Source organism: Mesitornis unicolor, unplaced genomic scaffold (assembly GCF_000695765.1).
Source record: "Mesitornis unicolor isolate BGI_N332 unplaced genomic scaffold, ASM69576v1 scaffold18437, whole genome shotgun sequence".
In the NCBI taxonomy this organism is placed as follows: Eukaryota; Metazoa; Chordata; class Aves; order Mesitornithiformes; family Mesitornithidae; genus Mesitornis; species Mesitornis unicolor.
Genome location: NW_010198613.1, coordinates 9,342 through 36,653, shown reverse-complemented (window position 1 = coordinate 36,653; position 27,312 = coordinate 9,342). Strand labels below are relative to the sequence as shown.

The window sequence follows — 27,312 nt, the reverse complement described above, 5'->3', positions numbered from 1 at the left end:
CAAAAATTTTAAGCCAAGAAATGGTATTTTGATTGAAGGTGTATCAAAAGTGCTAACATTTACTTCCTGTTCCAGTACCGATTAACTACACATTTATTCTTTCTGCAACTTCTCTGTCAATCTTTCAAATGTGGCCAATACTCATTTATTTTTCATAAAGATACATTGATTCAATTTCTAAAACTTGATTAATTCCTAAATCACTTTGATGTACCTTTAACCTTAATACTGGATACTTGTGGTTATGGAGCTATCCAAGCAGAATGAAACACTTTCTGTGGTAGGAGATAAACTACAGAAATGTGATCAAGTTGCAACAGCTTTCAAAACAAAAATACAGCATTAAAAGTCACTGCCCTGCCACCATGATTCACCACACACCATATATTAGATGTGATATAAATACATCTGGATTTATTTTAACTATACTAGTTATATTTATATGTCATTAAAAATGAAATTAGTCTTCCTATAGAAAGTCTGATATGATTACACAGCAAACTTCAAAGTTGTTTTATGTAAGAGTGACTGTTGCAAGGTGAGATCAGAACTATTACATAGTTAAGTATTTAACTCTATAAGCACTGCAAAAATATAGCTACTGGCTCCATCTCAGAAAAAAATCTTACCATTTTCTTAATCTAAGTTTAAAAACCCTCAAGAACAACTACTGATTCTACGAGGAAACAGACTGATTTTTGTAACCTACAAAAATACATCAGTGCTTCTTTACTGCAAACCCTTTTCTACTATCTATTCATACAGGGGAAGAAAAAACCCAACCCTTTACTCTTTCCTCCTCCAAAAAAAGCAAACAAAATGGAAAAAAACCAAAAGTCTTACTTGGACTGCTTTCCTGGTTTTGCTCTTGATTTTTCATTTTTAATAGCACACTGTCACTAACATATGTATAATCCATATCAACAGCTTCCCCTCCAACTCTTGACTGAGAGCCATCCTAAATAAAAAAAAACCAAACATGACAATTGCACTTGGAAGCAACTGATGTACTCAGTGTCATTGTTGCACATCTGAAATGCTTTCACAACAGTTACCAGCATATTTTTGGACAATTCCTGTTATGCTTTTTTTTTCCTGCACTAATGTCTGCATGATGAAGACGTAAAATTCAGGTAGTAAGAGACTAACATGTTTTGAAATTCAAATGTGAAGCATTTGATGGTGGACTACATTACTCAATGGGCGAAAAATGCTTTAAAAGTTTTCATGTTAAATTCTACGAAGATAAAAAGTAACAATGAAACATACAGAAATTAAAAACTGGTCTAAGTAACAGATTTTAAGACAGCCTTTAAGTGAGACAAAGCAAAAGGACTTCAGGAAAATTCTCAGAGATCCTATAACCTGCACCCAACTCAAAGAAAGATAATCATTATCTGCATATTTTCTGTTACTTAACATAAAGAGATATCACAGTGAACATTTTCACAGGAAAAAATGGTATTTAGAACATTTTTTTTGTCTTAAAAGAAACACAAAACCACCTCCAAATGAATCAGTATTATCCCGAGTATAAAACTCCTGGCTGAATTTATCAAATATAATGAGCCAGTGGAAATGTTTTAGGATAACTGTTGTGTATCATGCATAAACAAACATTTCATTAGTGCAAACAAATACCAAATGAGCTGAATTTAGAGTTTTGTTAGAAAGTAGTTTTGGTCTACCCAGAATAAAGTTTATGATACTACTTTGCTAGGCTTTTTTCAATATCATAGAACATGCGGACTTCTTATACAAGTTTACCTTTGTATCAATCACAGTAATGTCCATTTTGTACTGTGAAAGGTCAGCTCCTGGGTCCATGCTCCACTGGAGGTTTTCCAAAGAAGTTTTATCTTTCAGGTCTGAATGCAGAGAATACGAGAAAAAAAGACAAATAATCAGAAACAAATCTTGCCAACAGCATCCTATAGTGGGTAAATTATAAGTCAGCTTTCCTTTTACCAATTAATATCTTTGGGTTTAGGGATTGATTTTTCTCAAACAATAAACGTGGTCATTTGGTGTAAATCACAGTTTGATGAGTTAGAAATAAATGTTAAAGGTTTTTTTTTTTTACATTCAACACACCACTCCTTTGTGTTTGTATGAGGTAAGTAATACAGAAAATACTTTTGCAGGTAAAAATCTCTGTCCTGTGTAAATCAGGTAGTATTAATACTGGATAGGAGACATTAGATCAGTAAGATGACAAAGTCAGGCCTTTTAAAACAGAAGAGCGATGGCTCTTGATTTACCTGTCAAGTAAGTAGAGGCTTAGATTCCAACCTACATGGCCACACAAACTACTGACAGATTTTTAAAAAATTAATAATGCAAGTATTTTTTAAATAACGTATGCAGTGTAACAGCTCAGCTAAGAAGTACAGAAGCAGTGATTCTACAACCCCAGTTTGAAAAATAAATTATCCCAGTCTGAAAACTTAATAGGAAAGCAGATACAACTTCCAGGAAGAGTTTTCAGCAGCATCTGTTCATTATCATTAAAGGTACAAATTTATTTAACAGATCATCAGGAATAATGAAAAATATTAAGAAAATGCCTTATCCTTACACTTGATTTTTCAAACATTTGATATAGATAGTTTAAACTCAGACTTTGAGATTTTATTTCAGTATCTGTTATTTACACACTGCAGTAAACAACAAAATGAAATAATAAAAAGAAAGAATGAGATTCCTAGCCTGTTGAGTTTACAGCTGAATGCCAATGACAGTTATTACATAGCAGCAAAAGAATGCCAGGAAGATACAGACTCACAGTGTGAGAAATAATCTTGAGAAGACCTGAGTAGAATGAGATTAGAAGTAGAACAGAGAAAGTTATTAAAGTGGGAGCAAGGAAAGTATGAAAAATTCTCTTCAACCACAGCACAGGCTGAGGGCTAGGAAGACAATAAGAGGAACATTTTCATCAAGTTACCTTGCTCATTTTCCAGTTCTTTATTTTTTGATAGTCTACATGGGTTTGGTTGAAGTACAGATGCTGGTTCAGACTCTCCATGTCCTGTCCTCCTTTTCTTTCTATTAGGTACATGGCCACTGGCAACCTAATGACATATTGCAATTTTACTATTTCCCAAAACTTAAATACAGTATTTCAAAGGAGGAAAAAAAGGAGTCAAAAAGACATACCTTCACATCATCAAAAAGTTGGTCTGTCTCTGCAGAACTTGGCAGTAGTGTAATTTTGAAGGGAAGAATTTCTTCTCTCACTTGGATCTGGTTTTTCTTATCTGGGAATGTTTTCCCCGGCATTGACTCTTGTACATGGGATTCCTCTTCTAAAGCTCTGCCAAACAAACAGCTCTCTCTGTTGGCATCTTGAATGGACGATGAACCTTCAGGAATGGGCTTCCCTAGTTGAGAAAATATGTCATGCAGAGTCACCTGTTTCAGTCTGTTTTTACAGGTCTCCTCACTTCCTTCTTTTTTCTCTTGACAACGAACTCCAGAGAAGCGATCAGACAGATCCAAGGGCTTATCAACTGTATGCTCTCCTTTAATATGCTGACCATCTGATTGAAAGGGCATAGAGTTCTCCTTGTTGAAGGATGTTTTTTCACAGCTAATTTCATGCTCATCCTCAGCTTTCCTCCTCTTAGCACACTTGCCTTCTAGCTGCTTCTGGTGTACAAGATTGTATACTTTGATCACCTCATTTTTAGCTGCACAAGCATTCCCAACACAGGTTACAGCCTCATTAGTATTCTTTTTCACAACCATTTGTCTGTTGAGAGAGGCCTGGTTGATAACTGAGTTCATTTCTGCTCCAAGATTCAGTGGTGCAACAAAAGCAACATCTTCAGATTTTGATCTAATTTTATGAGTTCTGGAACTGGAAGGATTGTTGAAGAGGTTGGTTTTTACATTAGGTTTCAATCCTGAATCTAAAATACAAGGGGCATGACTTGTACTTGAGTTGTTCTTCATACTGCTAGAAGCTCCAAAAACAGGAGACGCTACCTGAGGATCCCAGTCAACATGTGGTGGAGTATTCCGAGTCTGGTCTGAAAGACTGAATAAAATGAGAGATAAAATATTTTTTCTGGTGTACACAGGAGGCTGGGAAGAGAGAAAGGGATATACGAAAATTTTAAGTTTCCTGTCAGGGATCTGCTTTAAAGCTGTCAAGAGTTGTTAGTATTAACTGAAAACGGAAGGAAAAAGAAAAGGGAAAATTTCAGTCTATAAGAAAGTACTGTTGCACTTAGAGCTGTAAAAGGCAAACTAGGCACAGATCTTATCCTTCATTTTAGTATGGTGTGAAATACTGTTTCACATTCAACTGAGAACCAAGGACAGAATTAAGTCTAAATAGGAATCTCTTCTGCCAAGGGACACTCTACCTTTCAATGCAGTGAAATGGGAGAAAGTGAGAATGGTTGTGATAGCAGCCTATCTAGGTTCTGGTATAGATCTTATAACCCTGGTAACAGATTCTGAAAGTTTCTGCAAGTGAAAGAAAAATGTGCAAGGCATTCTGTTTTTTTACTTGTCATCAAAAAACCATACACTTAAGACGACAAACAGGGGCTAAAAAAAAAATTCAGTTTAGACCACAACATCCTGAGGAGACTGGGAAGGGTGTGACACTCAACTGGTGTGACATCTAGTCAGCAGAAAAGTTTTATGATCATTTTCCTACCCCAGCTCCAGGCCCCTTAGCTCCAGGTTTACAGGCCTCAGAAGATACCTCAAAATAACAAGAAGTCAGTGAGGGAGGGACTGTGTAGAAAGTCCAAATTAGAAGTTTGAGAATGAAGTAAAAGTCCAGTTTTGCATTCTATCAGTCCCTGTGCTCCTAATATTATTCACTTGAAAGAAGCCCATGTAAATATTAAAATATTTATTTTCATGTCTGTACCTTTAAAGCAAACTGTTGTAAGGTTTTCAATTCTACTAAAACCAGAACTTCATATAAGTCTGCTTAAAACAGTATTATTATAACCAAGTGGAAACATACCCTAAATTGTTGTCTTCATTTCTTGCTTCAGAAGCTGGATGTTTTCTTGAGTCTTCAGACTGCATGCACTCCGGGGCCTGGCTCATAACAGTATTAGTACGAGGAGGACTCAGTACACTGTGGGACTCCTTGCAAGTGGTGAAGGAAAACAGAGAAAGAAAGTGTGAGAAGCTATTACAGTTAAAAATTAGAAGTATGTCAGGTTTGCACATAAATACTCTGAAAATCCATTCGAATGGAACCATTCAAAACTCTGAAAAATAATAGAAGTTGAGAGATGAAATTTTGACTAGCAACTTTAAAGAAATCTTCTGGATATTAAAAAATGTCATCATGCAAATGCACACACAGAAGTCTGTATACTATCATTTTCACTGTAGCTACCAAGCAAAAACAAGAAATAATCTCACCTGAGTCACCAAACAGTCTCATCACCAAATAATATTTTTTAGTGTCTTAGTCTTGATTATTGCAAATGGGGATTTGGCAGACCCACAGATTTAGTCCACCATCTTAAGTCAAACCCAAAAGTTTTATACACAGCAGTAACTGCACCCCTACCCTCCTCCCCAGTCTCCAGACAGGTCAGCACAGTTAAAACTCTTCTTGCTAAAAGTAATTCTGTAATGAGTAAGAAAAAGCAAACCAAAGTGAGCTTACTGGAACGCACTAATACCTTTGCACTATTTTAATGCAAAAAAACAAACAAACAAAAAACCAAAACCAAAACCCAAAAGAAAATCCACTGTTTTTAAAAACAACTGGCACAAAAAGCTGATTTTTTAAAAGAAATTTCGGACTACTACTTACAGATTCCTCTTGAACAGCAAGTCCAATTGTTTCTGCCACGACTGCAGCCAAGTTAAAAGATGACTTTGGAACAAGATAGCCTCCTATCTTCAGTTTATCTTTATGAGTAGAAAGAAGCTCATAGTAAGTTACATACACATTAGAGTATCTTACTCCACTCACACAGATGGTACAAGCACAGAACTAAAGATCATAAATTAAAATTGGTAATTATGGAAATAGCTTGACCTCTGTCAGATAAACACTGTATCTGAAAGCAGTAAGTGGAGAAGGAGGGCAAAAGAAGAATTTCTGAGAGTAAACTGCTGTATCATCATAGAGAAGCGTTTCCAATTTGAATACAGCTCCCCAAAATTAAAAGACAAAGACAAGTCAATGTAAAAGTTGCTCTTCAAACTCCTAGTCCATGGTATGAATAGTCTGAGAAATGCATGTAGAACAGCGATAATGTGTATTTATAGCAAAACGCTTGTATTGCATATTTGCTAGGTGATACTTATAATTACTCTTCCTGTGTTTTTATTAGGAAAACAAATAGATGAGTTTCCTTTCTTTCAAGGGTTTAACATTATTCAGTTTATTAAACTGGGGCACAGCAATATAATGGTAAAGTGCAAGTACTACAGCCACGACAATCCTGACTTGCACAGATGACTGCAAAATGCTGATTCTTGCAGTCATTTATAGTTAAATACTTCACAGAAAAAAAATCAGGGACACAGAAAATTCTTGCCAAAGAACTGTTTATGGAGGAGGACTTAAGATTTAAAGACCTGTACCAATTCACAATTGCAAAAAAGGGAGTAATTATCAGAAGCACTTCTAAATGTTACATATTCATGTCAGACAGTAAGTGCAATTCTCAGAATATTTTTATCTCCTGTACAGTTGGAAAATCAATCATAAGACAATTGGGTAAGTTACCTAAACTACAAGATATCTGCAGTAAGAGCTGCACTGAGCTTCTTTCTATTTCTTGACTCTAAGCCTTGATGCTATACAGACAGGCATTACAAGATAGGCATTTCAGCAGCAATTCTGTGATTAAACATAATATCCTGTTCCTGCCTCCTTTGTTTAAAGAGATGAACCATCAGTTTTACTGTATTTTTGCCCTATTTTGATTGGAATTAGAACTAAATCTATTAATACACTTACTTGGTACGGGGGACGGTTGCAGATCACAGGTGTCTGCCACGAGTATCTCTTCTCCATGAGGACTGTTCACTTGTGTGGAATACAGCGGAATTTCTCCAAACTCTAGGAGAAGACGCAGAAACATTTTCACATTGTGAAATTAGGTATCCTGTTGTGTTAATTTTTTGTAAATACAGACCATGATCCTGATCTTAAAAGCACTTACATGTGAATTTTGATATGTCACTAGATCCAGTAACCTAAGCACATCTGGTAATTTTTATTCTGAGGTGTCACTATGACAAATTAGTCACAAGTATTTCATATTAATCTTTTATTTCACAAATATGAGCCCAGTCAGCCAGCCATAAAACAACACTGACACATAATGACAACACTTTCTATACTGACCATGTAGAAAATATGTATTCAATCTATACTTGACCTGTTAATATGGCAACAAAAGTATCAAAGATTAAAGCACCCAAGGGAATAATTTTCTCATTCAGCTAAGGTAATGAAAAGGTGAATAACCTGAGATCTGAATCGTGACCAACTTGTCACGTAGTCCTTTCTATCTAGACACGAACAGCTTTTTATAGCCATTAACTGTGATAGGTGTTTACACCATTTCTTACATATCTAACTTTGGTTTAATTTAGTAGCTCAATTTTTCATTCAGAAAATTGAGAGAAGTAGCTATGTTAAGAAAGGAGACACTATTCACAGCACTAAAATTACATATGCAAAATAAAGGGTGTGAATAACCAGCCCACTCTCTTCACCTGATTGCTATGCTATTTTTATTCTTGGAAAAAGGTTTTTAGTCAAGACTCATATTTAGATGTATTCATATCTTATCTAAAATACTTTTTTTTTTAATCCACTGGATAAATTAACACAATAAGAACACCTGGATTGTTTATCGTATTTCCTGTGTATGATGCAAAACACAAGTACAAAGTCCCTTATTTCACAAAAATATTTCTTAAATGTTAGTTTGTTAGCATTAGAACTATTCCTATGACATAACAGAATAAAATTCAGAAATTAAATGTACACAATACATTGAACTTAGACACAAAACAAATGCAAAGTGTATCAGTCCTAGAAAAAGAAAGATCAAGTAATTGCTAGAATGAGATAACAGTTTCAGCAATATTAGTCTAATTGCAGAATAATTTCACTCTCCACTAGGTGGTGACAAAGCTGTATGTGCAAGTCAAATCCCAACTTTTTTAATTAGTTTGTAGTTACAGAAGAGATATGGGCTGGAAAACTGTTATATTTGCATGTGTATGGAGATAAGGAAAGTAGGACATTAAGCTAAGCTTTGAGCATGTTGCCGATATAACAATTACCGCTAAAGACATTTTTCCCCTGACTCATGTATCACAGCGTAAATGGAAAAAAGCCAAATAAAAAAAACACTTTTTTTTTTGTTTTTACCCTTTGCAGATTTATAGATCAACGTTTTCTTTCTTTAGCCCTTAAAAATATATATTAAAATTAATTCTTAAAAATCCCAAACAATACTCTTACCACTGCTGTTTTCCGCAAGTTCCAAATCTGTGTGTGCGTGTTCAGTGTATCGGATATGCCTATTCTCTTTTCTTCTTCTCATACGATTAATCACAGAAAACGAAGAAGTTAGAACTGGAGTACCTGGAATGACTCCTTCTTCTAATTCCACTGCTTGTTGCTTTTGCTCCCTGGAGATCAAATTAGGTGGTCAAATAAAATCCCCAGTCAGCAAGATGAGAGCTTTCATTTTAGTAAGCAGGAGAGTCATATGGTTCAAGAAAGCAACAACTTAGAAAATACAGCCATCTCAGTAACATGACAGTGTAAAAGAGTAATACTAGAAGTATCTAATAACCGGGTTCTAACAATAAATTCACAATTGCTCCATCAAGCCTAACTCTTCACATTTGAAATAATCATTTAACTACTGCACAATGGGAGACTTTTTCCCTGGCATAAACCAGGGACTGTAGAATTTCTAGTTTGTCCTTTGAAGCACAAGCTACTTGAATGAAAGGATGCTGAAATGGATGGACTCATCTCTCTCCCTGTATGGAAGTCCCTGCATACCCCAAGAATACTTGCTGTATTAAATACAAAACAAAAGCATGTGGACAATTTTAAAGAGTAATAAACAGCACTATAGTCAAAGCCCTCTCCAGGCCATTGGATGTTACCTCTTACTCACCTCACAAAGGTCTTCAGAGTAGAGTGCAAAAAAGCAGTGTAAACCACGTAAAACAAGTAATGTAAAACACAGCACGAGTTACGAAGTTTATTTTCTCTCACAGTCACCTCTAACAGCATGTTACAGAGTTAATATATATACATTAGCATAACAAATAACTCTTTTCTTTCCAAAAACTATCAAGACACAGCAAGGAAATAACAATTAAAAAATAATTTATTTCAGTTATTTTAACTTACGGTTTGTTTAGTAATTAATAAGGACATTGTTACCTGTCCTATGGTGATGGTAGAGAGAAATGGAAGAGTCAGTAAAAAGAAAACACAAGGAAATCTAACTGGGCCTGCCTGGTCATCTTTCTGCAGCAGCACTTTTCCTTACGACTCTCAAGAGAAAACATGGGCCAAAAGATCATTTCCTAACTATAAAGAGAAGGATGCAAGGTTTTGATCTAAGGGAAGAACAGGAAATGCAGATATGTGTCTGCCTGCATTGAAATGAAACAAAAGGTCTTACTTTAGTTAATGAAAAACTGTAGAAAGCTGCCTGGATTGAGACAAGAAGTGTTTTCTCAGTTATGTTTTTTACCATGACTAACTTTGAAAACTTCATGACAAACATTGATGCACCGATGCTCTGAAGCCTTGATGAATCCTGTTGTGTGATTTTGTAATTCCTCTTTTCAAAGAAAGCACTGTAACTGGAAAACTGTATCATCTAACAATGTCTTAAGAAACAAAAAACCAGCAAAGTATATTCATCCAGTTACTTTGCAAATTTAAGTTAGCTGTTAGAGTTGTCTTTAAATTTATTGTCACATGTGGCCTTGAATGACAACTTAGCCTACCACAAATATATTTTTCTGTACCATACTTCCAAGCAAACCAAGAGGTAGTTCCTACATACCACCACAAAAGAACTACCAAATTAAGAAGTGCCATACACATACATCATAAATATGCAAGAAATAATTTCTGGATCACAAATACATTTATCTGAGACCCCAGAAAATATTTTTTGCAGAAATTTCCTTGCAGTGTCCATCCAGGAATAATTAAATTCTAATCTGATAAAGGATCAGATAATACAATTCTTCTAAAATTTCATTTATTTCACTTTTATAGAGGATTCTTAGATTTATTTTTTTCCCTAAAATATTAAACCTTAGTAACAAAACACAGAAGACTGCAAAAATCTAATTTCATGTCATGCACCAGAAACAATCTGTTACCTTGCACCTACGGGATGATGTTATATTGACCAGAGTCGTCCATTCTGAACAAAGTAACATGACTACAGTTCAACCAAAACTACTGCAGTGGTTATATTGCAAACAGCAGGACCATCCTTGTTAATTACTGTTTATCCACTCAACTCTGCAGTCATTTAAATGACCACCTAACATGCAGAGCAAGTAACTTGTTGTTACATTGGTCATTCTCGACTTCCCTACAGTGGCCTGCAATTTTGACTGGAAGCTAAACTGTAAGACCGGGGATCAAACTAAAATGTTGGGCTGGATCTGTCTGGTGTCAATTTTTTTTAATGTCACCTCCTAACTGCTGTCAAGCTGCAAAGACAGATGTTGAGAAACAATTACACACTGAGAGGCACAAAGAAATTTGTTACTGCCTGTTAATAAAAACGATTACTTCTAGAATCATGAAATATGTTACTCTGAGAAGGTGAAATTAATACAGAAAGGATGACTGAGGTGCAAACAATGGGAGGCAAACCAAGAAATAGAAAGGAACAGAACCACAGTCATTTTGAACTGAACTCGAAGTTGTTTCTCTCCTCTACCAAAGTTACTTTCTTACAAAGACAAGAAGTTGTTACATGCAGAAAAACCTAGTCCACACATTCTGTCCTGTTCCATTCCCCCCATGCACACCGGCAACTTGTTCACTGATAGGCAAAACTGAGATAAGTTGCAGATGGTGTCCAACAACAGCTATACAAGAAAGGAATAGTACCTCTGCCTCGCACAGTGCACCATATTGGCATATTAACCACATTACGTGGCACATTCTTGCTATCATATCAATTACAAGTTGACAGTCAATTTGTAGCTTTTTAAATCTTCTTTCAAAATTTACTATTTTTTTCTTTTTAAAATTGTAAAAGTATCATAAGCTTATGAAGTCAAACAGAATTTCTATGAGAAATTTATCTCTTTTTCAGTTAAAAAAAAAGTACAGTTAAAAAAAGCAAAAAGTCCATACAATACAAAGATGCTAGTTTTATGCTGTTATAGTAGCAGTAGACTATTCTTTTCACAACCTATTAAAAGAGAGGAAACTAGGGTTTTAAAGACTGAAAAGCTGGTATTTTTATTTCCAGACATTACTATTGAGGAATGAAGAAGAGAGGGAAGAATATTCAAAAAACCTCAAAACTTACTCCAATTCTTTCTGTAATTGCTGAAACTGTTCAGTTATCTTTTTATTTTCATCTTGTAAGTTGTTTTTTTCATTCACTGCAATTTAGAGGAAAAAAAAAGAGAAAATAAAAAAATGCACACATTATTTAGCACTTTATACAACCAATCTTTTCAAACTCACTTTAAGAAGATATTTTTTGTGTTCTGCCTTCATGTCACCTAGAACAGTCAGTTTATTTTTTCCTGTCCCACATGTACTACTTCCTGACTGCAAAGCGAGATGGTTACAAGCTGCCTGGTGTAAATTGATTCTTTTGTGGCTTCAGAGGGTTATGTGAAGGTTATGTATGGGTTTTCTGCAGTTAAACTCAAAGACCAACTACAGGACACAAGTTGGACTCAGGGAACTTTTGCTTGAACTTGCTACTTTGTGATCACCAGTTACCTCTGAAGTCAGGGTTTCCTTAAGAAAGCTGGCAATCAGTCATTCTATGCCTTAGCTGTAGGAATAAAGAGAAACAGCCACATTTTATCTCATGTAGCTACTTTACACTGTAAGATTTTCCAAATCAGTTCACTTTCAGTATCAGTTCTTCAATCTAAGTAGGCAGGTCAAATGACTAGTAATTGGTATGTTGTATAGCTTCAGACTGCAGAGATAAGCATCTCCCAGCTGGACTTCTTAGGCTTACTAAACACACCATATATAAATCATATAAAGTTACAGGAATTCATGAAGAACTAGTTTACAAAATAGTACATTTTGTCCTCAGACTCGTGTATAAAACTCACTAAGCTCAGTGATAAGTTTAAGGTTCTGCTGCCGGATATTTTCAAACTCTTGCTGCTTCTTTCTCATATGTTCTTCGGTTACAGCACAACGATCGCATAATCCCGCTCTTAATCTACAATAAAATTAAGATAAAAAAGTTCCTCTGTTAAGAAAATATTGCCATACACAAATCAGATATGCACACTTAACTGGTCTTCTGAACAATGAAGACCAGAAAGCTTCTGACAACTATGCAGACCACCACTAAGTATTGTGGTTTTATATGTTGACATAGCAATATTTTCAGATTTCTGAATGATCTAATACTACACGTACTAACATTTGCATAAATGCCTGTAGATACTGCATGCTTCTAAAGCAACATATATTACTTTTTATTTAATAAAGTGAAGTATGCTACACCCTGCCACTGAAAGTATTTGTGAGGTGTCCTACTAAGAATACTGTCAGATATAAATTACCACTCATTATAAGTAAACTTCATTCAAGCAAATACAAATAAGCAAATCATTTCAGTAAATATAATTACTACTTCATCTAAGGATATATCACCATGACTAAGCAAAGTAATCAAATAAAAAGGACAAATACTAAGTTTGCTCTGTAACAAATACCAAGCAAATGTGAAATTCTTTATCTGCTCACTCATTAGAAGTGGATCCAAAAGTCCACATGAGGCATTGCCTCCATTGTCTCTAATGGTTTACTTTAGCTGTTTAAAGCATATCCACTGTCAGAAAAGGACTTACTATGATCATTCCATCTTACCTGACACATACATTCATGCAATGAAATGTGTGTTCATTTTACAGGTGACAACTGAAGTGTATTTTTTACTGGTACACAACAAAAAGCTAACAGTGTTACCAAAGTGAAAACCAGATCTCTTTTGCCTGCTGAATAAGAGACCAATAAGTAAAGAGTTCTGCATTGCTGCTGCTAGTACATGAAGTATTAAAAAAACCAACCAAAGAAAACACCTATGTTTCCAATTCCACAGCTGAATATTGGAAGTAAAAGCCATCTTGGTTTACAGGTATTTTAATACTGTGGAATTATGGAAAGAGTAAAATACTGAAATGCCTCTTCATACTAGCTTATTTGACTGTGTAATAAACAGTGCTATCATCTCCTTGTATTAAACCCTTAAAATACTTCTTGTTTTCTGCAGTTTAAGTACTTCATCTGCTAAGAGATTAGAAAAGTCCATGCACTCTGCAAATGTCTCTCTGCCTGCGTTGTGTGAAAGTTTATTACCTGCACAGTTACAAGTTTAGTCCTAATACCTGTCACAGAGAAACAGTTGAAAGCAAAATCTGAGCATCGTAGCTCTAAAATTTGAGCTAACACAGGAACATGGGAAATAATTTACTATGTAATGAACTCCTGCTCACAGAAAGCTTCTGAGAGCCTATTAGCAGAAAATTCAATATATATTTTCCAAAACCAGTATCATTTTTAAAGATGAAAAAATGCACTGTAATTTCATAACTATTGGGGTTTTTTTGCTATACCAGATTAAATAGAACAAATAAGGGAAAGGCAGAATAGGTCAAAAGGTGCTCAGAACATTTAAGGCCAAAAGAAGGCAAAAGACAGAACCTGTGATTAAATTTATGTAAAACAGACAACTGGTAAAAAAGACACCCTCAAATCTGAAAGATTTCCTAGTGACTTATTTCATGAGTTTTAAAGTATATGATATAGTTTGCCATTGAGTTTTGTACTTGTATTGCATCTCAGCTGTCATCAAGTTTACCTCTCAGAACTGGATGGGAAAGAATGTGCTTTAAAATGTCTGTCTGCCTCCTAAGCCGATTTAAATTTTAACTTTTATTTATCTTCACTGAACTAAGCAAGCTAAGCACTTAAAAAAAAGCAAAATAACAAAAATTTAATTCACTCAGAATAATATTAATTCTGCATTTTTCTTTAAAACACACTATTTGGAATTGTATTAGAAAAGGACTGGTTTACTAAAGAAAAAAAAAACCAAAACCAAACAAAAAACCCAACAAACCCAACTTGCAAAGTTTCCAGAGCTACTCTGTAAGAGAAAACCACAACAAACCCAAAAGCTAAGACACTATTTCACCTGTCTTCCAACACCTTGATAGTGTCATGAAGTGCTTTTTGCTGTTCTCTGAGCTGCTGGTTCTTGGTATAAAACTCTTCAAGCCTCTCTGCATCCCTAAAATTGAATAGAGAAAACATTAGACCTCACTTTAAATTACAGCTATTAGTTTTTCAATAGAGAATTCTATTGAATATTCTTGGGAAACATGATTATCATCAGCACAAATATTAAGTTGAAGATAAACAAAGCAAGTGTTTCTGATTAATGGTAACTTAGAAATGTCTGATTTAGGAAAGGAGCAGCTAGTTTCTAATCCAAATTACAGTTGAGCTTCTGTTGATAAATCTGATTTTTCCTCAGGACAAAAAATAGCATTGATGACAGTCAAGGCATAGAAGCTAATAGTATTCAAGTAACAATTTCAGAGAAGGTAAGTTCAAACACTTTTTTGATAGTGTGGTGGAGCTGTTGGGAAGCTAATTGGGGGCTTTCACAATCAGGTCATTTTGGTCTTAGCAGTGAGGGCAATTTGCAGCATGGCAAAACCACACTAGGTTTATAGAGCTCAAGTCTTTAGATCCATTAGAGGTTTAGTTCCTGAAGATGCAATCCTCAGTCTATGGATTTCCATGGTATGAACACAGATAACTCTTCCCAAAAACCTCAGAAATAGAAGATCTTGGGGAAAATACCTCTTCTAAGAGACGGGACTATTTAATTAATAAAGAACATTTCCTCTTCAAAAGTGCTAAAGGAACACAGTAACATCAACTTCCCGATTTTAGCTTCCCTTCACTTTTACTATGAGATAACACTACCTCTTCAAAGATGCAAACAAAGTACGAGCAACAAGCACACAATTTTCTTCTACAAGGAAATTAACTTTCAGTAAAAGCTAAGCAGCTGAATCTATGCAACATGACAATGAATAACTTTGGAGAATCCATTCCCAGCTCTTCTTTTGACCACAGAATCCTCTGTATATGCCATGAAAGCTGGGGTTTGTTTTCAGTGTGCCTGAGATGGATTATTTGAGGAAGCCATGAAATTGGCTCACCAAAAGCTGCTAAACACACAACAGGACATAAAAACATATTTACTAATTCACTGATACAATTCTTTTACACAGATATCCTTTTAAATTGCCGTTATCCCTTAAGATATGTTAGTCAAACACATTTTTTTATGGTTGGTATTAGAGTAATACAAGAAATTAACAATCATGGGTCATGAAATGAACGGGACAGCCAGAAGTTTCCACAGTGTGCAATCACAGACATACTTTATTCATTCTGAAATCGAAGTACAGATATTTTATTTTTCTGTACTACCATGCAGACCAATATTGTCCTTTTCAGCCGCACATACAACATATAAAACAGTTACACGCAAACAGCGTGAGAGGCCATTTAAGACTTGGACTTTCACTTGGAGTGGACAAAGTATTAAAGTTGTGTTACTTCAGCTCATTAGCCAAGTACAGCCAGGCCACAGCAAATTTTGAAGTCTGACAAAATCAGCCTGTATTTTTCTGATGTTTGTGGCATTAAAAAAATCCCATATTTTTAGGTTTGTGGCCTTACAGAAGGCCTAAAATATCAAATTTTTAAATCTTTTCTCAAGCTACCTTGAAGTAATTCTACAGCACTAAGTTCTTTGTAAAAAAAGAAAAACACACCATCAAAAACAACCAAAAACCCCCCTGACATTAACATACACAAATACTTCATGCCTTCACCTAAACCCTGTAAAATGCCACATAAAGACAGTAAAATGACAGAAGGCACTAGACATTTATGGGTTGTCTTTTTTTTTTTTTAGAATTCCCATGATAAACATGACAGACATTTTTGGGTATGAAGGCATTCTGCATAATGAATGGTCTCTGACCTAGCATTTACAAGTCATTATCTCCAATGCTGGAGTGAGATACAAAATAAGGTGCTCATTGTCAGCTGATTACCAAGGCTGAAATACTAAACCTCAGGTATTCAGATGCACCAAGGAGAAAAAGACCTCCTATGTAAGAGTACTGTATCTACAATGTGGTAATTGTAGAAAGATTCCAGCAAACAATAATTAAACCATTTGGTATGTGTTCAGTCACATCATGGATAACATTCATCATCTAGAAAATTAACTGATCAATTTAAGATTTCAGAACATGGAAACAACTCGTGACACACCAGGTTAAGTTAATAACAGCAAGAGATCATTTCATCCCTTTAGATTAAAAATGAAATTACTACTTCATTCATGAAATATACATAAGAAATAACTAGATGTTAAATTGATTTTTCTTCCAGTGAAGTAACTGTAGCCTCTAAGTATAAAACATAGCACCAAATATTTGCTAACTGAAAGCCATCTAACCTAATTTAATCTAACATAATTATATGCCTTGTCATACTGCAATATCAATCGTAATATTCAGAAAGCATATCTTTAAAATGTAAACAACATATATTGTTTGGATTTTAATGAAAGATATGACAACAGTAAATGATACAGCCTGAATTCAAAATCTTGATAAAGTTCATATAAATTCATATTTCCAATTGACTAAAAAAAATTCACTGACAGACCAAAGAAACAACTGGACTCTGCTGCCACCTTTTTTTTTTAGTAATTTGTGAACTCTTATGCTCAATTAAACAGCAGCTGCAAATAGTATACGCTGTGTTCTACAGGTGCTGGAAACTGAACAAGCAGCTGTACAAAAGCTGACAAACCCTGATCCTGAGGAGCAGGTGCATATACATGGGAAGGGGGAGACAGACACAGAGGTACTCTTGGGGTTGTAAACCCTGCTGTAGGTGTGGTGAATTGCTTGGTAAATGCAGGGATGGAACCACGCTAAGGTGAATGCTGCTGGGGAAGGAAGGAATCTTTCCTTTCACGATCCTGTCCTGAATTGCTCCTTCAGCTGCCACTGCTATCTTCTAGCAGCTTCTCTGCAGCCTTTAGTCCTCAGAAAGTGCAAAGAAAACACTTGCACCTGCATGGCAAGCATCAGTGACACCATGCAGACAAAAAACTAAAGGCAATTATCTCTAGCTTTCACAAATGAAATCTGTGAGAATGCAGCTGAAATGTGAGAAAACACAATACTACGCAGGCTCAAAGCTCTACTGTGGATTATCAAATGCCAGCAGGGTCGACAGTATTTAGCTGAAATAAGCAAAACAAAACCTCAGAGGAGGTTTGAACACTACAAAGGATAAACAAAGACCAAAAAGATATCTAGGGAAGAAAGCAACACAGGCTTTACACAACTGAAGGCAATTTCTTCCAAAAGCCTAGGGAGAAGAAACAGGAATAATATTCCTGGAAGTAAGACACAGTTATAATTACAAAACAGTTATAAGAGAAGCCAGCAAGTTAAGTATGTACTCTAGTACAATCTAGTTTTTATACTAGAAAAGCCAGTATCATGGTAAGATGCATTTACGTATTTATGTCACAGGAAAGGAAAAGATGGATTTCACTAGAGGGAATTTACTCCTATGGAAAGAGCACCTTTGTTTCCCTCCCAACCAGAAATATAAGCACATCATGGAATTTGAACAATAACATCAGAAATTCTTGAGAGCTGCTTGAGTCACTATTGCACAAAAAAAAGCACACAACGACCTAATTTTTCTAGACTAGGGGAGGGTTATTTCCTGCTTATATAATTTGAAAAATATAACTAAAAGAGAGGCAATCTAAGAGACCCAATAACCATTAATGAGGAAGAAAACCGACCAGATGATGACAGCAATGTGAGTTCTGAAAAAGCATAAACTATACTTGAGAGCACCACAGCTACATTTTGCAACTAAGACTGTATATCTTTGACTTCAGATGGCAATGCTGGGAATGGAAATATGGAGTACTTTTAATAATTTTATGAAGAGTTTAATTTCTTTAACCTATCTAATATAATTATATTGTTTTCCAAAGTAGAAAGAGATCAAGTAATTTATTTTTATTCCTCCTACACACCACTCTATAAAGTGCAACTCACAATACAGGTCATACATAAGATTAACATAATATTAATGTAATTAAACCTGGAGTAAAAATTTAAATTAGCTTATCTCTTATCATTTAATTAAATATGGCTTTAATCAACAGAAGGAAAATAAAAGCTGATTTAATGCTGTAAATACCTACCATGATTCTACTGTACATGTAAATCTTGTAATTCAGATTATTTTCCCCAAATTGCTTCTAATGAACAAAGCTAAAAATTACTAGCAAATAATGACTGCAGAAGAAGTTACATACGTCTTAAAATATAAGAACCGAGTGAAAATCAGCAAGGTTATTAGCAGAATCTTTACTGAATGACTGAAAGGTGAGTTAAGGCACAACACCTGATACTAAAGGCAAACACGTAGCACAAAAATGCCCAAAACAATTCTAAGAAAAGTTGGCCTGTTGTGTTATCACTTCTCTTCTATAGATTACCCACCAATTTTAAAATGCCCCCCTAATTACCTTTTGTATTAGAAATATCAACATCTTGATAGGCATCCTAGACATACTGTCGATAAGAAAACCTTGCCTGTCATTTGTTCAAGGAAGGCACACCTAGTGTTCAGGTTACATACCCCATAGGGGTATATCTTTAGATTACTTCATCTGAATTAATAAAGTGAGCAGAGTTTTGTACATGATTGAAGGAAGAATCCCTGAAACCTCAACTGATCCTACAATAATTATGGCTCATTAATGGTAGTCAGCCTCGCCTTTAATAAATTGTGATGGGTACTTACAAGCATCTTTCCTTTTTCAACTTGGATATTTTCAGCTGTAAGCCTGAAAAGTGGAAAGAAGATAATACATATTATAGAATTCTGAGTAAAAAAAAATATGAGTGAAACAATAAACAAACTATTTTTGCCAATGACATCTGCAAAGAAAAAGTCACCAATTTTAAGATAAAATGGTTCATTCTGGACTTCTTGAATAAGTTCTGTAGGATCTTGGAAACAAATGTAGCTACATTTGTAGGAAATAGGGAATTAACAAATACATAGATTCACAGTTTAACAGTTATAAAAACACCTTCGTGAAAAACTACACATGAATACCAAGCACTGTCAATGTATTCATTGACTATGCCTATACAGGTAGTGTAAAATACTGTCTGTGTACACATAAATGCATAATAATACATCCAATCACTGAACTGAAAAATGTATTACAATGTATATGCATAAAGGAAACATTAAAAATACATGACTCAAGGCTTTAAAGCACAGGACAACATACTTTATTGAAGGTATGCTACCAGATGTCAGCCAAAGCTGCTTTGGAGCATCTTCAGGTGAACCGAGGAATGGCATTTCATCTGTGGGCCTCCTCCCACTAAGGCCCACATACTCATAAACATGTTATGTGCAGATGTAAAAATGTTTGCAAATACAACTGATGCTCCGAGCAGGAGAGGGCAGCTGACAGCACAGGGGCTAGACAGCAGCCCAGCCAATCTGCTTGCAAGGGTTTGGGTGCATGTGTATGTGCACTGGTACAGGAAGATAAAGGTGCTTTAAGTACAGCACAGTTTAACAAGTGGGATACAGTGCTATGGAAACTGATGTGAAACTACTCACACACAAGCTGGCTATTCCTATTCTAACTAAATAGTCTGAAATAATCAAACTCCAATGGTATAACGTTTTCTTAAATACAAGTACAATATCAATTTCTTATGACATCAAAAAGTGATGTCATGATGTTTTCCTAATGCCATATTTTCTTCAAACTATGAAAAGTTGTGAGCAATTTCAGGTTGAACATAAAGTATCTTGTGAGCTTTCTTGCAAAAGCATTAGTCAGTTAGGATAACAGAATAAACTTATGAAACAAGAACGCTTAAGAACACTTCTGACAACTTTGACTTTAAACCAAAACACATACCTGATACTACATCTTGCTACAAAAAAAAAAATGTAGGTTAAGGCAACTAATAGCCTAATTTTTTCTTTCCCCTACCACACTCAATTGGGAACAGCTCAAAGGGGAAAACTACTTGCTTGAGAAGGGTCATTCTTCAGGCTGCTTACAATGTGAGAGTTAAGCCAGCCAGAGGCTCAGTGAACCTATCTCACAGATTGCTACAAGATGCCAGTGAGACCGCAAGATAAAAATGCACAGAGACTACTTACAAAAAGGGTTCTGAGAGATAAAAAAATCTTGCTACATTTCCTAAGTGTTCAACACCTGTGAGATGTTAAGTTCTATCACGCAGATCAGCATAGAAAGAGGGTTTATTTTTTTAAGTAGTTGCTATTCATCAAGTCAATTAGGCATCTGCAATTAGAACCCCTATAAAGGGTGCCTTAATGCTGCTCCACACCCATCGGAAGGAATGAAGCTACACAACAATGCATCTCCTGTATGAACAGGCAGTCTGTTCAGCAAGTATTTAGGATTGTAACATTGGCAACCTGAGCCACAAATTGAAGAGGCAGTGCTCAAAAGGCCCAGTACTGAGCTACAGGTAACACTATCTCCCATCTCACTTGAATTCAGAACAAACCAAACTAGGTACTTAAAGGTTGAATTTTTTCTTAATTCAAATGATAGCAGTGAGAAGGCAGGAAACCAGTTTGTTGCATTTATCCATGAGCATTGAATTACTAAATCAGGTGTAATCTCTTCCTTTCGCTTTTCCAGAGCATTGGGAGGTTTAAAGCATAATCATTTAAAGAGCTTTGCTTTTTCAGATTTCCCTATTTAACACTCCAGTGAACACATAAACTTACATGGAATTACAATACATATATTTTCCCAACTCAATTTTGTCTTTTACACAATATTTCTATGCAATAGACAAACTGCAGACTATATACATTATCTACATTATCTAAAGCTCATAAGTGCTTCAGTAAATGACACACTGCCCCCCATTAAAGTGATGGAGACTTCCTTTAAACTATCATTAGGCACAGTATTTTATGAAACTTGCAACTTGATTACACTGCGTACCTGTAATATTTCAATTAATGGCTTTGACAATTTCTGTTTTGATGAATTTTCAAGTGCATTAAATGCACTTTCTTAAAACTGACAGTGCCTGCGAAGACAGGTTGGACAAGGTTCTGCTAGAAATGACACAGACATAATCCTACCTTAAGGGTATAGAGATGGACTGGATGACCTCCTAAGATCCCTTCCGGCCCTGTTTTCTGTAATTATTTGCTTTTGAGGAGCTTCCAGCCATTTCCTTTCCTACAGCAATCTATCAACGAGATTGCTTTCCTCACAATTTTCTCTGCATCTATGACTACAGTTTTTTCCCTATTGATTATCATCAATATAAGGACAGTAAGGAAAATTGAAAACAACCACACTATTTCTTGCACACAAAACTCTCCTCACGTTCCTATGCTAAAATATGTTTCTTTTTAGAGCTTTAGAATTGTATGCATCCTCAGGAACCTTGCTGATAAGACCCACATGCAAGTAACCATATAATTATTTTGAGCTAGATGCAAGTATTAACACCTGCAGAAATTGGTGATTTTATAAACAGCCTTATTAAGCTTCTTTCCAATTTGTGAGCACTTGACAAGTATCCCACACATTCTACAGGTAGGCAATAAAAGTAAATATAGTTTTAATGACCATTACTCTGAGTTGCTGAGCACTTCTGAATTCCATGAAAAGTCAACTGGCATTGACCATGCCCAACACCTTTGGAAACTGTGTTGTGGGAGTCCTATCCAATCATCACATAATGAATTTGCAAGAAAATTATAGCTATTTTGTCCAAAGAGTGCTAAAATTTGGAATTTTTTTTTTTCATTTTGCAAATGATCAGTTTAAAAGAGTAAGAGGCTGGGTTTGTTTAGCTACCATGGTGGAAAAAGACACCCTTTACAATATAGTAACATGTAAAAAAATATCAATGAAATCCATTTCAAACTGTATGAGTTCGAAGTATTATCTAGTTTATATTCTATAGATATACAAATAGTATAACTTGAATAACATGCCTGACTATTTCAAGCTCATGTGTCTATAAATCCTACTCTCCATGGATTTGCAATAAATAATAAGAATTCCATCATTACACCGTGCATGCAAAAAGCTTTTTCTCCAACTACTAACTTTCCCTTAATCCACCTTCCACCATCTTTAAAATATTTTTTTGCTGACATTTGGATTGGAAACTCATGAGTCAATTTTAATTCTTATTTATAGACTGCAGAAACAAGCAAAGTCCAGGCAAGCCTGTGTTTGATGTTTCTCAAATATCTTCCAGTACCATTTTCTATAAGAGGATCCCCACCTTTTGAAAAAATTAACTATCCTTCAGGCATGTCTTTGATGTTATCATGAAGACCTAATTTCACCTAACACGGTGCGGGACATACTGACAAAGGGCTAGGCATGAAAAAGTCTGCCCAGTGGCAAAATTATCTGGCCACACCCCAGCGTGCAGTCTAAAGAGTAGCTTCACTTGCATAAAGAAAACCAAAACTTCAAGGTCACGTGCTGCACATCCCAAGAAACTAGGGAAGGGGTCACTTAACACTACCCTCTACATCAGAGCTTTTTGTTTGTTCAGTTTTTGTTGTTCAGACATGCCATACATTGCCAGATCCCATTCTGTCAGTACTTCCGCATTTATCTGCAGCTGACATCACACCCACTCCGAAAAGAACCATCAAGAACTAAGAAGAAAAAAAGAAAAAAAAAGTCTTAAAAAATAAGTAAGATTTTTTTAATGTGCTTTGAGACAATATAAAATTGTATTTCATATGGTTACACATACTTCTTTCATGTAACAGAATGCTACTATCTGGTACATCTTTCCTTTCAAATGCCAAACTGATAGAACTTTATTCATTTGGTTGGTGGTGTTGGTTTTCTAATTTGTTGGGTAGTGTTTTTTGGGGTTTTTTTGTTGTTTTTTTTTTTTAATTACTAACACAAAGTGTCAAGGCCCAGTGTTGCAAATTTTTGAGTCAAGACTTTCAGTGGGAGGCATGAAACACCTATACATTATAAAACAATACCTCCGTTTCTGAAATTAAGAAGTGATGATATAACTGGACCTAATTGGGCAGACCTGGAATTGTTTTGAGGCTGGTGGAAACATCCAAGGCCACTAGAATGGTCTGGCTACAAAGATCCCACTCACATGACTAAAGCTATAAATTCACAAAGACTCACCTGCTTTTATTCCAGCCTAATATAAATACTATTTCATGCATAACAATAAGCTTGTTGGAAGACTCAGTCAAATACTGCTTTAACTCCATCCAAAAAAAATGGATTGTGTGATTTAAGATTAGCAGAACAAAACCTTAACTCCTTATGAAGCATTTTTAGTAAAACATTTTATGAATATTATTTGTAAAACAATATTATCATAAGAATATAAATATATGGTGCGATAATTTTTATTTTCTGTGCTACTAATTTCCTGCACTACTGAAGAATGAACAGACATTAACAGTCAATCCATAGTAAAAGTGATATCACAGGCCACAAAATATAATGTAAGAATAAGCAACTCTATTATTGAGAAAATTTAGAGCGCTAAAAACTGCATAAATACTTTCTACTTCAGTAATATTAATCTGCAGTGGTGTTTTGCACAAATTAGGGGAAATAAACGATGCAAACCATTTTAATGCATCAGAAGTGACTAAACTCAAATGAAAAAGAAAAAAGGCAAAAAATTCCATTGAATACCTTGATTTGGAAACTTTGAATCTTAGTCCATTAAAGGTAACATAACATTTACATACTTTGTAAACAAACATTGATCCCATGTAACATTGTGTTATTTTTTCTTCTCTGACCTAGCAAATCATTTATACTTGTTTATAGTTTAAATGTAATCCTGTTAAACCAGGCTTAGGTGGTCAATCTGGAAGGATCATTTGTAATCATCCAGTCCAACTTTCCGCAAGCTAAGTAATTAAAAATCTATTTATTTCCATGTAGACACAGTGGTACTCTGGGTCAAAGCTTTCCTGTGGTAATAGACAGCCTTCTGTGAACCCAAATTTTAACAATTTACCTTGTACTTCTTTATCATGACATTCTTTCAGTTTGGTCCACAACTCCTTGAAGAAATCTCCTGAAGGTTCTGCAGAACTAGGGCTTCCACAGCTTCCTCCAGGTGCATTCATCTTGCTCTTTTGTGCTCCAAACTTCTTCGACTTATTTGCAGGACTGGCTCACTCTCACACTAAGTTTTAAATTACATAGTTATGAAGCTGTTTCTGAAGACAGGTGCATGCCTGTAATGACAGATCACCAACACTTATGTTTGCATTTATCAAGAGTATAACTTACAACCATGGAAGAAATACAGATTATTGCCTATCCTTGTGGAGTTGTACTTATATTCTGACAGTCACCCTGAAAGTGTGAAAGATGCTATGTATTACGCTACAAATAATTTTTAACTAACAGAATTTCCCCAACCTTAAACAGCTATCAACTTAAAATAAAGATGCTTAGGAGTCTTTCTTCTTTTGCTATGTAAAGCTACAGTTAAACAGAACTCCTGTTTTGCAAAAGTAACCCATGCTTCCAAAATCTGGCTGTCAGAAAAAAACATCTGTCACAAGTTTTATCAGAGATATATTTGTGTACATTCATCCTTGATATAAACAATAGCTCCAAATGACACCCTTCTGCAAAGAAAAGCTCACACCCCCCTGGAAGTCTTCGTGACTCTACACTGACGTGATTCCCACTCACTCATGAAACAGAAATAGGTGGATAATCTCAAACTTTTATAAATCTCCAAAACATTAGTAGTTGAGGAGAACTATCAAAGTCAGACAGCTCTGTCTTGAAAGCCAGACTGCCTACACAACTCAGAACAATCGTACCTGTCATTCTTATTTGTTTTTAAGGGTTTCTTAGCACAGATAATGCTCTCAGGTAAACTACAGGGGAAACATGGTACTCAGATCTGGGTCTGAGCCAAGGTAAAAGGCAGTTCTATTGGCACTGGGTGCCCAATACTGAAATACATAATCTCTATCTTTCAGGTCCCTTTGTGTGAAACTGGACATTCAAAGTTTTCCCTATTTTTATGTGGTCAATTTTAAACAAACAGTTTTGAACATGGACAGTGTCATTACCAGATGGACATAGCTATCTTTGCTACTCTGTAATAAAAACTGCAATAAGAAAAAAAAAATATCCAAGGGTTTTTTTGTACTATTCCTAACACAGCAGCCTGAGCGAGCAAACCACAATGTATAGACGACAAACAAAAGGAGCAACTGATTCTCAGATTTCTGAGGCACAAGTTATAGTTGCAGTTCAGATGATACAAGGTCCACAATTAGTCAAGAAGCTGCACTTCATATCTTGAGAGCTTTCAGGCAACTTAGAATATCTAAATGCAGCTACTTGTTCACCTGGTCCCCTAGATTTGCCATGATAAAATGTTAAGTGGTGAGTGACCTAGTAAATGGCCTGGAAGCCTTGGTTCCAGACTCCTTTCTCCCACCTCTGTGCACATTCTTAAGCAAGTCTCTTTTCTTTCAGTCTGGCTGCCTTTAAAATGGAATAAAACTAATAAAACAAAAGGAACTAAATGTTATTCTTGACAATGTAGGAACACTGCAACTGCATGTTTTCTGTAGTATAAGGACATTTAAACACTACAGTAGCAGAGCTGACAGAACACTCTGTAATCATTAGGTAGTACCACATTTGCTTTAATATGTTCTATCTTTAGAAAATTCAGTGCCCATTTCAGTAACTGGTTTCAATTTAGCAAATGTTCTTCTATTAACAGAACTCCTTAATAGAAAATAAACAATGCCTACAACTCTTCAGCAGAAGTGAAACAGTAATCTGCTTGCACCTTTGCAGGTGAAACACTCCACTTTGTGTGCAGTCACACCGAGACATCTCACAATGCTTCTTTGTGGAACCAATTGCCCAGTGACATTAGGAATGGCTTTTAAATTCCTATTTTTCTACCTCCAAAAACTGATGTCTCAGAAACCATCTTTTACTCTGTCAAGCGCTAAGGCAGTGAAATCAACAAACTTGCTCTTATTTACTGTCTTAGATTTGTAGATGTGAGATGAATCATTTCCAAGAAAAGGACATGTGACTCTAGAATTAGTAAAGGCTGTCGCTAGCAGTTTTGGTTTTTGTCTTGTTTTTCCTTAGACGACTGTAAGGAAAAAATTCACAAAACTTGCTCAGAGTTTCTGCAAACAATCATCAACTGAGTCCAAACAGGGCGGGGGGGTGGGGAAGAGCAATGAGCTTTCCCAAGCTTCACCTGCTTCAAGATCCCAAAATGATACATTGCTTTCTACAGGTGTGCAACCTGCCTTCAAACAGAGGGCCCCCAACAAGCATTCAAATAGAGCCTCTGACAGGTCTGGGCAGTTGCACAGGTGTAAAAGGTGTTCAGTGATGTCAGCTTCTTAGCTTAGTCTCCAGTCCTAAGAAAGGATTTTCCAGTCCTTAGGGAAAAAAACAGCTCGATGCACAGACACTTGCAGGCAGGGAGAGAAGCAGAAGTTGCCTGAGGGGGGAACAAAGCACAACGCCAGCCTCTCTCCCAAATCTCCCACAGTTGTTCACAGGCAGGGAGCAGGGCTGCACTCTCAGGTGGACTTTTGCTCCTGTCTTCCCAACTAACCCTTTCCAGAACAATCTATGCATTTTTATTTGCCTCTTCTTCCAACCACCAACTCTTTCTGGGACTATAAGACTGCACAGCTACATAAACATCTGCCTTCCTACATGCACCTTTATGAGCACTGGCAGTTAGCACTGATAAAGCACTGAAGCTGCTTATTTATACTGCGCTGACAGGAACACATTGCACCTCTGTGATTCTGGAGAGCACAAAGCTTCCTGGACCCCTGACCATCAACAAAAAGCCTGAGCACCAGCTGCTCCTGTGAACTCA

General features: G+C 35.8%; 1 protein-coding gene across 1 annotated transcript in view; it reads right to left on the bottom strand.

Annotated features, from left to right (window-relative positions):
• Positions 1-27,312, bottom strand: part of RBBP8 (retinoblastoma binding protein 8) — a 37,551-nt gene that overhangs the window by 9,443 nt on the left and 796 nt on the right. The window contains exons 2-14 of the mRNA XM_010189200.1: positions 24,433-24,655; positions 19,166-19,208; positions 14,421-14,516; positions 12,325-12,437; positions 11,553-11,628; positions 8,480-8,649; positions 6,959-7,060; positions 5,801-5,898; positions 4,991-5,118; positions 3,160-4,042; positions 2,948-3,074; positions 1,768-1,868; positions 844-958 (exon numbers count right to left, since the gene is read on the bottom strand). Coding sequence (XP_010187502.1) covers positions 844-958; positions 1,768-1,868; positions 2,948-3,074; positions 3,160-4,042; positions 4,991-5,118; positions 5,801-5,898; positions 6,959-7,060; positions 8,480-8,649; positions 11,553-11,628; positions 12,325-12,437; positions 14,421-14,516; positions 19,166-19,208; positions 24,433-24,544 — 2,164 coding nt within the window. The 5' untranslated portion in view covers positions 24,545-24,655. The remainder of the gene's footprint in view (positions 1-843; positions 959-1,767; positions 1,869-2,947; positions 3,075-3,159; positions 4,043-4,990; positions 5,119-5,800; positions 5,899-6,958; positions 7,061-8,479; positions 8,650-11,552; positions 11,629-12,324; positions 12,438-14,420; positions 14,517-19,165; positions 19,209-24,432; positions 24,656-27,312) is intronic.